Genomic DNA, 13,300 nt, shown 5'->3' with positions numbered 1-13,300 from the left:
GATAATTTAAGGAGATTGTAAGAAGAGTCTGTCGAATCCTCAAAAGGGATTGTAGAATGCATGCTTTCTAAAGCAGTAGATTTATGCTATGTAAAGTTGTTTCTGTTTTTATTAATTATAATGTTGCATGACATAAGATAGAAATAACATTCAAAGCCAGATATATATATATAAATTATTGTGGATCTGGGGTGTTTGTTTTGTATGTATGTGCATATATGAATAAAGTGTGTGTGTGTGTGTGTGTGTGTGTGTGTGTGTGTAATTTATAAGAGTTTTGAATGGAAAAGCTCTGAGAAGGATAAAAATAAACATGACAATTACAGGGAACCTGTTTTAAATTTTTCACACAAGAATATTACTAATTTTGTTCTTTCTTTGAAGTGATTATGTTATCAGGCTAAACAAGGCTAAATAAAAAGGGAGTCTTAATATTTACTTTATGATGAAAAGTAAATCTTTATTAATCTACATAATTGCAAATATTATTATCTACAAATTATCAGTGTTTGATGCTTAAGCTAATCATTATGATTCCATATATATAGATCGCAATTTATACAACCCAAAACTTTTCAAAATTTGTTTCCTTTATCTAGGAGATATAGACATCCCTGAGATGTGCACCATCTTCAGTCAAGAAGAAGTAAATAGGAATAAATTTGAATCTGGCAGAAATTGGCAAGGAGAAAGCTGAAGTAACACACAAACAAAAATCAATGGTAGCAAAGCTAACATTTTTTTTGTCTTTCCTCTTATGTAGGGTAATTGTTTCCATCCGGTTACAGGTCAGACTGTACCCAATCTTAGCCAATCCCTTTCAAATGAGTCTACCAAGTGCATTAGCTTTCTCCAAATGAACCTCAGTGCTTCTTCTGCTCTTTTCTTATGTTATAAAATAATATCCTAATACTTTATTTTTTACTCCAGTCAACTTTAGCTTGTTTCAGAATGTTCTTTCCCAAAGATCTGTGAGCATTTTCTATCACTAGGTGGAGTAATGGTAGTGAATTTCACTGACATTTACACCCTCTACTGATGAAAAATAAAGCTGCAATTTAAAAAAAGTTGCATTATTATGAAAGCATCAAGTAGTAATAAAATTGAAAAATAAAAGTGGATTCACTCCACTTTCTTTTGGAGTGAGACCTTAACACTGATTAAGACAAAGTGGGGCCTTTAAGTCCTGTTTTATGGAGAATTATTTGTTCTGCAGAGTAACATTTTAAGTTTGTTGTTATTATTTTAGCCAACTGTGTTTGTAGGAAGGTTATTAGATATAAATTCTTTGGCTGCAGAATCTGTGTTTTTATAAAGTAGTTATGTATAGAATAGAATAGAACAGAATAGAATAGAATACTTTATTGGCCAAGTGTGATTGGACAAACAAGGAATTTGTGATGCATAATTCTATTCTACTTTATTGTTGTAACGTGTAGTAGCAGAATACTAAAAATCTATCAGTTTCTTTCTGATTCTTCTTACACCAAAAAAATAAAATAAATTCAAAACAGGATTATTTTGAATTGTTTTCTCATATCTTCCACCTTCGTTTGTAATTATTACTCCTCTAACAGCTGTCCTTCTCCAACATTTCTGTCTTACTTTAAGTAGAGAAAAGGATATTGCTAGAAAGATAAGGAAGGTGGAAGATACACCAAAAGCAAAGAACATTTTATCTAAGAGCTGCTTCCTTTTATAGCTATTCCCCCCCCCCCCCCGAATTAATAAAAACCTTGGGTAGGGCACAGAAACAAGTCAAAATTCCAAATTCCAAGTTAAAACTAAACAGAAGTTATAGAAAAAGCAACTATTTGTAAACAATTTCCAAGCTGTGGTTAAGTTTGATTTTCCTGCCATTTTAGTAAGTAAGGATTTGGAGATCATATTTGAGCAGAGTTTAATTGGTGACTTTGGCCTAGTCAGTCTTTCTCCATTCATCTCTCTTCAGGGAGTTAGTGTGGGAACAAAATTAGTGGGAAATTTCCTATATACTACACTGTCTTAGGCCTTCAAAGAAAAAGACAGAAATAACTGCAAAAATATTGCAATATATATACTAAAGTATCTCCTAGTAAGGGAGTCTAATACATGAATTCAAATGTAAAAAAATAACTATCTTAAACAAATATTAGCTATCTATGTATGCAAAATAGACCAGTAATTCAATATTTCTTATTTCCTATATATTCTTATCATCTATTATATAGAAAATAATGTCATCATTACTAAAAAAAAGAATGTCAAATTTATTTTTCATTCCTTCCTTCAAAATATTACATTTATGAAACAGTAAGTGAAGACCATAGCCCAAACCTGATTTAAATAGTCTTAAGGAAGAATCTGCATACTCGCCTTGAAGCTGCCTTGCAAGTTCTCCAGAAGAGATCAAGCTAATATGCTCAGTGCCCGCCTGTTCACCTCCTAGATCTTCACTAAGGTTCATCTGCTGGTCACTACATTCTTCTTCTTCTTCTGCTGGGACTTTGCATATATCACCGCAATTACCCTTTTCAAGATTTAATGAACCACAATCTTCAGGAATATCTAATGGATTCTTGTCATCTTTTAATTCTAGGGAGCTGTGGCTGATTGAAACTACAGCACTAGTACTCTTGGAGTTCATTCGGGAAACTTGCTGAGGCACTATCCCAACAAATTTCAGGCCCCGACTTGCAGCATCTTGAATCTATAAAATCAGGAGAGATAATATTTTAATTTACCAAATGTCCTTGAGGAATATGGTTCAAAGAAGTTCAGAAATTAGAAACTAGTTATTTTATGGCTGGATTTTTCTCTAGTGCATAAAATGTCCCATTAGACTGGTATACTACCATCCAAGACTATCAGCATTTTTTTCTTTAAATATAAGAAGAATATAGTATAGGAAAAATTAGCTTAGATTTTTAGTATCATTAGGCATTGAATTCACAGCATATGTTATATTAGGTGAGTAGTCTCCAATATAGGAAAATGTGTATGGTTCTATTTATACTACAGTGAACTTTTTGCTTAAAACTCCAAGACTGCATTGCTTCAATTTTGTACTGGTTTATAAATTATTTATGTATTTATTTTTAATAGAAAATCAGAAAACACACAGAGAAAATATTAGCTCCACTGAAAGTATTACAGCAGCACTGAAAGCAGAACTGCAAACCATAGCTATTCAGAAAATAACTGTAAAGAACTCAGAACACAGGTGTGATTGTGTGGCATTATTTAAATAGCAGAGAATGAAGTTATGTGCAGGATGTGAGGGGATAGCAATGTGAAAAGATGAATCGAGTGAGTACAAACAAAGATACAGCAGCATTCCTTCATCAACAATACCTATTTTATAAAATATCATTTAAAAATCACACTTCATAATACTCATTTAGTAAAAATTTACTAGCTCAAAAATTCATACATATGCTACCATTCTTTTTTTATTTCTCCTCTAGTACATCATTTGTTCTTCTGAATGATTACACATTTAACCTCAGAATTCCCAGTAACTGAGTTTGGATTTAGTTTGCCCTGTGTAATGTTGGTTGCAATTTGGGCAGCTGACTTGACATATGATGCAAGATTTTTTTTTCATTAAATAAATAAATTAACTAGCAAGCAAAATCATGGGATGATCAAACAACTTTACTATCCCTATTAGGTGTGAGTTTGATAAAAATGATTTTTCAAGAGTCCAAGATTTTGTTTTGCATTACTAATCTCAATATAAAGTATTCAATAATAAAATAAATAAATAATAAAGAATTAAATATATTTTACCAAATGAGCAAAATGATCTCTAAACATTGACAGCAAAGAGAAAAACAATCCTGCTACCATAAACCTTCTGAAATTATTTACATTTCTTTCAATTAAAATTGCTGAGTAGAAGCATGTTTTCTAAATTATCAATGTATTTTACAGGAACAGCATCATAGTGGCTTTTTCTTTGCATTTTTGAATCGATGCAGAAATTCAGAGAAAACATCATAGCCAAAGGTAGGAAAATGAAAAGCTTGGAAAAGAAAATTCCAAACTAGAAAATGGCCATGAAAATAGCAAATGCAGTTCAATTCTGGGTAGCAGAATAAAAATGTTGACTCAGTGTGTAGCATAACTGAAAAATGATGAGAAATTTCATCTGGAAATCATTATCTAAGGTACTGAAATACATTTATAAAATCTGTGGGTTTGGTTACAATTGGATAATTATAAGAGAGAGGTCTGATTATCACAATAACTTGTAAAGATAGAAAATAAGGCAAGAAATGCATTTAAATTATTTCCCTTCCTTTTAATGGGCAAAAATAGGCTACAGTGTGTACCCTAAAACATTCACTGCTGCTTATTTCAATGCTATTACGTCAGATAGAGAACAAGCTTGGTATAATGGTTCAGGAGCAATCTTACAAACCAGGAGACAATGAGTTCTAGTCCTACTTTAGGCCCAAAGTCATGCAAGTGATCTTGGCCCAATCATTCTTTCTCAGCCCTAGGAAGCAGGCAATGGAAAATCATTTTCAAAATCTTGCCAAAAAAACCTGCAGAAAACTAGTCCAAGCAACCATCAGAAGTTAATACTTGACTCAAAATCACACACAGAGAGATCTCAGACAGAGAATCTATATCTTCATAAAGGAAAGATACATCCAAAAGCTCACAAAGGCCAATTTGTTCCCTCCCTCTCCAAGAGAGAAAATATTTTTGTAATTTCAAAATACAAACAGAAGTTACTGGGATGCAGAACTGTAACATCTTTCCAAAACCTGTATTGTTTTAATTCAAATTATTTGCTTTGTTTTTGTATGGTTAATTATAAGCTACCCAATATCAGCATTCAGGTTTTGTGGTCATATTGATTAATAAATCAATACATGTGGAATTTCCAAGAATGATGCTATATTTAACAAATTGGCATAGAGACAAAATTTCTTCCAAGACTAGGCTAGTCTCTACAGGAACAAGAAAAGGTTAGCTAAGAATTGTCCCAAGTTTAATTTCTTTTTCTCTGTGTATTTCAATTTAATTTATGTCTTTGGAGGTTTTATTTTTATTCAAGCTCAGCCATTTGCTTTTTTTATGTAACTTGGAATCTGTTTATATGAGAGTTTATAAAGAGCAGCAAACCAGCATCATCTCTTTGTCAGAGTCTTATTTTTCTATAGGTTGTTCTAAGGGAGATCCTTTTAGGTTGCTTTCTGGGATCTTTACTACTTTATATTTTATCTTGTTTGCTATTCAATGTGGTACTGTTTATAAAGCCAAAGGCTGTATTATATACTCTTTTGATCCTTCTCCTCCTCCATCATCATCATCATCAAATCCATCTTTCACTTTGGTGAGAAGTTGAACTAAAGAAGAAGGTATTCACTTTTGGCATATTTTTTAGACTGGAAAAAATGCAAAACTATGTGGTTTTATGTGTCAGTTAGCATGTCAGATATGGCAGTGAATATTCCCACATTCTTTTGCAATTCTAAGGGATAAATATAACAGCATGAGAAAGAAATCTAAACTACTAACAAAAGCAATGTAAATATGTTTTCTTTTTGTAACATGGAATCAATGTAGAAAAGATGTATTATCTTCTCTCATATACCTTGATTCTTCTGCCTCTAATGTAAATAAATTCTGAATGTTACACATACTTATAATGTGCGCATTTTGATTTCATGAGTACAAAAAACAACTTGATGAAGGAATGCTATAAATGAAGGAATATTTCCCAACACTATATAAAATGCTTACATTCTGGTAATTTACAGAAATTTTTGGGAAAGCTTACAATTTCCCTTCCTTTTCAGTTTTACTGAAATTGAACTATTTTATTTTCTTATTTATGGTTAACCAGAGACTTGATTGCATCTTTGAACAAAAAACAAAGTAAGTTGTAGCATATTTTGGTCAACCACAGCTCTTCCCATGAAATTATTGAGCAACAGACATAAGTATTAGTGTGTTTTCCAAAAATACTATTTTAAAAAATATTGCCAAAAACTTAGCCTGGTACAGAAGAGAGATAGGCAAAATCACTGTACTTTGATCTAACATAACTCAAACTGCCAGCTCAGCAAAATGCCAGTATTACATTTTTCAGCCTTAATTCCTTATTTGTACAATAAGAATTAAAGCACTGACTCACATCATTACCTTCTTATGAAAAAGCAATCAGGTTTATAAAACCTATCTGTAAAAAAGAATATCTACCTGTTTACAGTAAAAATGTAAGGCAACAATATTTCTATTATGGATATGCTTGATTTCTGTTCTTTTCATAAAAAAGCAAGTAATTATTAGTCAGGCTGCCTTAAAACACTGTTTAAATGGTAATGGGGTAATCATTTTACTCCAGATTTAAGAATAAAAGTACCTGAAGTAGAAATAACTTTATAATTGAATGCTGTATCTAATTTAATAAAACAGAATTCAGAAGGAATTTTATAAAGAGACTATGGTCTCATTCTTTTTTGTGACTAGGGGAAAGGTTTTAGAAAAAGTTGAAAGAACGCAGATAGATATCTAAATCTTCATAACTTGCTGCCCCGTGAAATCTGATGGATGTTTAGCCTAATAAGATATAGAGATAATAATTAATGGTCTTAACACACTCTCACAAATAATAAAATAATGTTCAGCCTATCATTCCATGATATAAGTAATAGATAAATTAATGCATTGTGCTAAGCAACTTTATGTTTTGGATAGATACAGCTAATTTATGACCTAATTGATTGCATATATTTGTCAAATATGGTTTACTTACTCTCTTACTTATTTATAAATTTATTTGCCATCTACCTCACCTTGGGCTACTCTAGGTGATTTTCAATAATAAAAAGAAAGATGAAGGGAGTGTAAACAGAAGTAAAATAACAGAATTGTCACTGCGTTTTTTTGTTTGCCAGCTGTGCTTAAACTCTAAGACATACGGTAGACTGATCTGACTCACTAAGCTCACTACGCATGTCCACATTCCACTTATTATTCTTTTGTTCACCTGCCAAAAAGGTAGGCAGGAACGCTGCCAAAATGTAATCATTAGCTAGTAAGTTTTGTTTTCATTTTCTTTACAATAAAAGTGTTTCTTAGAATATATCTCGGGTTTATTTTTCTTAATTATGAAGTATACTTCAAGGAAAAGCCACGGTTCATCCCTCATTGAATACAATTACCCCAGGAGGGGAACAGGGCTGAAATTCCACCCTGACACGAATAATAAAATAACCAATGATAAAGGTACACAACAAGAATAATACATCAATATGATAACTAAAAAGATGGGCTGGTAAAGAGCAGAGGGGTTGGGGGAAGAGTCTGCCATCCATTTAAATTCCACCTCCAGTATTTGGTGTATTCAATAAACTAAAATTAAACAATGAACTATTCATGCCAATTATATAAAGCAGGATAATCTACTAATTTTTGAGATCTCTGAATATATCAGTTATTGTTAAATGTTCAGAGAAACACTAATATTACTTTATTATTATTTGGTCTATAACATCATTATCAACATGCAAAATTTATACATGGGACAAAAAGCAACAATCCAGATGAAAGAATAAAGGAATGTCTTTATAGAGAGAATATTACTTTGGCCCTTCTCTCAATTATCAGATGTCTGGTTCACCAGTTTAACAGAATATAATTTGAACCTTAATTTAGTAGCTACCGAAATTGTTAGCAGTTATATGTGCTGAAATAAAATTGCATTACACAAAAAAATTAACTTAATAGTTTTCTTAACAGTCCAGAATAAAAGTTCTTAAACTTTGAGTCATAGGCATTATTCATTGATATTTTAATCAAGGCTTCCAGCAGTAGTCAAAGCTGTCAAAATTTGCTCTTATTTTGCCTGGATAAGCCTTCTTGCAAGCTTGCCTAGGTATAGCAGTGTGCAAAGCCCAGAGTTAATCTTGGGAGATGGCTAAACTGTAGCCATCTGTTAAAATCCCTTACTAATCATTGCCGCATTGATTAGTAAATAATTTCCTGTTAGCCTGGTGACTTCCAGCATATTGTATAAAAGCATATTCATATTTTTTGGAAAGTCTGTAGAAGTAGTACATGTTAGTGACGTTCAGAATTTTTAGTCATTATTTGAAATTCAATTTTTCCCAAATGGAAAAGTTTTTCTTTAGGGTAATACAAAAGCTAAATATAATGTACTTAAAGCAACACTAAACATTAAGTCAAAAAAGAATGATGAAAATTCCCTATACATTTGTATTCCTACCTAATACATTTTATTAATTTTTTGAACAAAATAAAAACCAAGAGGAAATAAAGATAATAAACAAGAGCAGTAAATAGTGGGGGAAGAAACAAAAAGAAGTAGAAAAAGAAAATAACTGAAAAGACAGAATATAAAGAAGTTGCTTCTGATCTTCTTGGTAGCGTTATAGATACGTTTTAGTTTCCCTCTCTAAAATTATATCACATTTTGCTTCCTTCCATAAGCTACCTTATTAAATCTTTAAACTATAAATCACAAGTTCATTTATCTCTTTTCTTCAGCAAAAAGCTGAAAACAGCATCCAGAGTCACTTTTTTTGTGAGATGGGCAGCTATATATATTGGGCAAATAAATATATAAATAGTATTATAAATCAACTTAATGACCCACTACTAGTAATGGATTATTAAAATGACAAATCCTGAAGAAATAGAAGAACATGGAATTTAAGTAAGACGTTGACTAAATAAATGCAATAATATATGAGATTTTGTGAAGTTAATTTGCTTTCATTGCTAGCATCTCTTTTAAATAACCTAAATCAAAGCCAGTGGCTTGTGGCCAACTTTATTGATTCATCAGTTATAAATTGCATTGACTCACAAACATGTCATTTCCTGCTTAGACTACTTTAGATGAGGCTCTCCTTGAAGACAACTCACAAGCATAGCTGGCACAGAATGTGGCTATCTGATTTGGGTTAACTGGTATAGAAAAATGACCAGAAGTGGGTTGTTTCCAGTTTGGCCCGGATCAGGCAAACTGGTAGTGGCGGCGGCGGGAGGCTCCGCCCACCCACCCAGACGCTTCTGTGCATGCGCAAATGTGTCCTGAGTGTGCACAAGCACACGCGAGTGAACTGGTAACGCCTGGATTTGCAACACATCTCTGAGAGTGATATACATACATACATACATACATACATAACGAAGGAAAATTCTCCAGGTATATGGAAAATACATATAAGCGCTTCCACAATTGCATTTCTGATTCTATAAATTTTGTCACTCTCCCATCATTATAATTAAGGCTTCATTTTTTTCAGGGAGCTCTCAGAGAGGAGATCGCTATGTAGGCAGACTGCACTTTGATGGGGCTTGATGAACATGTTTTTATAATGCATTAATTGGTTTATTCATTCTATGCATTAATTGGTTTATTCATTCTATTGTTTTACAATTATAAAGTATGTAGAATTGATACAGATGTATAAATAAATAAGCATAAATTAATAAACAAACACAGATTCTGCATCAATGGACAGTATAGTATTAGAGTGAAATAAAATAAATACATAAAAGGAAATGGGAAACAGGATATTACCTATTAAACTGGGTACTTCCAGGTGCAGACTGTAGAATAGATCATGAGTCATTAGTATCAAATACACAGGTTGAACAAAAAATTAAATTATATATGTTCATGAAACTGTATGGCAATAATTGACAGGCATAAGCTCACATATTTGGGCATGTAATGAAAGTGAACGATGGATTGAAAAAAATGACAATGCTTGACTAGATTGAAAAAAATAGAAGGGAGAATAAGGGGAGGCCGAGATGGTCGGGATCAAATATATTACTGGAGTGTCCCAGGAAAAGCTGAGATTAACAGCAAGGTGAAATGGATAGCAACTGTTCATATTAACTAATATTGAGTTTGGCCTAACTCCATATTAATTAAGGAGCTGTGCTAAGATTTGGAGCCATTGCAAGTTGGGCTAACTAGAAGAAAATAATAAAACCGCAATTGATCTGGAAGTTAATGTAACATATTTCTTATAACCTTCAAGCACTACCATATATGTGAATTTTATTTTAGGACTGAGCACTATCTTGGATTCTGTTTCCAAAATTTGCTTCAAAGCATAAAGGCAACACAATTTTGGGAAAAAGCACAACTACTTTAAAATTTTGCAAATAACTACTATATTCATTCTTTTTTTCTTTTTTCTTTTTTTTTGCTTCAAAATACCCTCTGGTCAGTGAATCCAAAATGCTGCACAGGATAATATATAACATATAAATGGATTTACTAGATCAGAGCATTAAAAAGAGGATAAACATGTGATTTGACTTATTTTTAATCTGAAAATGTTAGAATGAATCTTTATCTGTTTTCAAGCTGTATATTTCGAAGTATACAAAGTATATTGAACAAATTATATATGGATATACAAAATAGCACAAATTAGTTTTAAATCTCTGCCCTTCAGACAATTTCTGGAATGCTGGGGTTAAGCACTATAGTCTTTTTCCACAGCTATTTTCAGTTTAGCTAAAAAGATGAACTTTCTAGAAAATTACCAGGAAAATAGGCTAAAAGCAAGTGCATCTTCTGGGGACACCAGGAAATGCTTTTGTTATATTCACAAAGTGCTTATCTCAATGCAAAATGCAAGTAAAAATGAACATATGCACTTTGAAAAAATAGTTTGTTTTCATCCCAACGGACAATGAAAAATTCCATAATTATTTTGTTTTACAAATGTTTTCAAATGTTACACCATATATTGTAGTAGCATTCCTGTCTTTATTTTATGTATCTACATCATTCAATTAATATATTGTTTTCTGGACACATATAACAAATATTTAAAAAACCAGAAACTTAGGAACCAAATTAAGTACTTTGAAAAAGTATTTTACAGATAGTCCTCGAGAAATGACATTTAACAACTGTTCAAAGTTACAAAGGATGCCCCCAGATTGCATACAATCCTATTTCAAAGTTATGACAATTTTAGTCCTCACAAGCATTTACCCTTACGATTGACCAAGGAGATGCCGCAGTGTCCATCTCCTCTCTCCCCACCCCACCTTCTCGGCAGTGGTGGGTTTCAAATTTTTTTAGAACCTATTCTGTAGGTGTGGCCTGTTTTGTGGGAGTGGCTCAGCGGTCATGTGACCAGGTAGGCGTGGCCAACTTGGAAAATGTGGTGAAACTCACTTAACAACCAAAATTTTGGGCTCAATTGTGGTCATAAGTTTTCTTTCTTTCTTTCTTTCTTTCTTTCTTTCTTTCTTTCTTTCTTTCTTTCTTTCTTTCTTTCTTCTTTCTTATCTCTCTCTCCCACTTTCTTTTTCTTTCTTTTCTTTTTTTTCTGCCTTTCTTTCTCTTTCTCTCTCTTTCTGTTTCTCTCTCTGTGTCTGTCTCTCTCTCTGTGTGTAGCTCTTTGTCTCTCCCTCCCTCCCCCCCCCTCTGTCTCTCTCTGTCATTCTTTCTGTGTGTCTGTCTGTCTGTCTTGTCTTCCCGGATGGGCTGGTAAGGGGACAAAAAAGGTTGTTCTCCAGTCCCAGGTTTCTGCTTCCTGGCTTCAGTATCTCTTTCCAGCTTCTTTTGTTGAGCCTGCAATTAAGGTTCTTTTTTATGTCTTAGGAAAGATCGCCTGGCTAAAAAGAAGGAGGAGGCTTCACTGATCCAGAGCCCATCCAGGAAGACGTGGAATGTGAGGGGGATCTCTCCCCCCGCGGATGTAGCCTCCTCCTTCCAATTGGGGGGATCCATGCAGAGGATTTCTCCCCCACCCCCCAATTGGAAACGAGGTGGCTGTCAAAGCAAGGCAGCACCCCCCGCAGAAGAAGGAACAGGAGAGGAGTTCGTGCCAGCCACCGGCTGGCCAGAACGCCCCCCCCGATGGCTGCTCCCTCCTGGGCCATGCCTGCGCCACTGCCTGGCCTGCCTGCTGAGAAGGAGGAGGCGGTGGCACGTTGCTGAGAAAGAGCGTTGGTCCTTACCTGAACGCTTATTTTCGGTGGTAAAGGTGGGAGGGACTACGCATGGGTTTGATACAGCCTGATTGGTCCAAAGACTGAGGGATTTTTCTTTTAGTGTCCTCCTTTCCCTCCTGGCCCCCAGTTCCCGAGGTTGCATGGAAAAGCTGATATTCATATGTAAGGAAATAACCGTGGAAACAATACACAGAACACAAAGACAAGCAACAAATCATAATTAATGACCCCCCCCTGACCCCTCTATACTTTGGGCGGGAACGTAGTCCCTCCCACCTTTACCACCGAAAATAAGCGTTCAGGTAAGGACCAACGCTCTTTTTCCGGTGGTTTCGGTGGGAGGGACTACGCATGGGACATACCCAAGCTACGTCCCAGAGTGGGAAGAACTCAACGTGGAAGGGGGGGTCGCCACTTGTTGGAGCACTCTACGGCCGAAGGCCGCATCTCCCGAGGCGAAATGATCGAGGCGGTAGTGCCTGACGAAGGGAGAGGGCGAGGCCCAGGTGGCCGCCCTGCAAATATCCTCCAGTGGAGCCCTAGTCGCCCAGGCGGCAGTGGTGGCCGCGCTCCTAGTAGAGTGTGCTGTTATACCCTGAGGGGGAGTTAGGTGCAAGGCCTGGTATGCTTCCGAAATTGCCTGCCGGACCCACCTGCCAATGGTGGCCGAGGATACCCTAGCCCCCAGGGTCCCTGGTAGGAAGGACAGAAATAAGGCTTCCGATCTTCTAAAGGAGGAGGTGCGCCTGAGATAGATGCGGAGAGCCCTTCTGACATCCAAACGATGCCAACTGACCTCCTTCTCGTGAACAGGAGCCGGACAAAAATTAGGTAATATGATCTCTTGGGAACGATGGAAAACAGAATTGACTTTGGGCAGGAAGACCGGGTCCAGCCTGAGGACGACCCTATCTTGGTGAAACTGACACAAGTCCTCCTTGGATGACAAGGCACCCAGTTCGGAAATGCGTCTGGCCGAAGTAACGGCCACTAGAAAAACTACCTTTAAGGTAAGGAATCTGAGATGTACTGTTCTCAGGGGCTCGAAGGGGGCCCCAGTCATTGCCCTAAGGACTAGCGCCAAGTCCCAGGTGGGGAACCTATGTACCGGAGGGGGACATAGATTAGCAGCGCCTTTGAGAAACCTCTTAATTAACGCTGACTGAGTTAAAGAACCCGTCCCCACCCCCGAAAGAACGGAAGACAAGGCCGCTGTCTGCCTCTTTAATGTATTGTGGGACAGCCCGCGATCTAGCCCGTGTTGTAGGAATTCCAGGACCTCCGCGACCGAGGCTGAGGTCGGGTCAATGCTAAACCTCCCACACCAGGTAGCAAAGGTTGA

The 13,300-nt window shown here is 35.5% G+C and overlaps 1 protein-coding gene across 1 annotated transcript in view; it reads right to left on the bottom strand.

Annotated features, from left to right (window-relative positions):
• Positions 1-13,300, bottom strand: part of RFTN1 (raftlin, lipid raft linker 1) — a 135,656-nt gene that overhangs the window by 44,596 nt on the left and 77,760 nt on the right. Inside the window, exon 5 of the mRNA XM_081970869.1 lies at positions 2,356-2,689. Within this exon, the coding sequence (XP_081826995.1) occupies positions 2,356-2,689 (334 nt within the window). The remainder of the gene's footprint in view (positions 1-2,355; positions 2,690-13,300) is intronic.

Source organism: Natrix helvetica, assembly GCF_964273705.1.
Source record: "Natrix helvetica genome assembly, chromosome: Z".
Lineage (NCBI taxonomy): Eukaryota > Metazoa > Chordata > Lepidosauria > Squamata > Natricidae > Natrix > Natrix helvetica.
The sequence above is the reverse complement of the archived record's forward strand: the minus strand, read 5'-3'. Positions and strand labels throughout refer to the sequence as shown.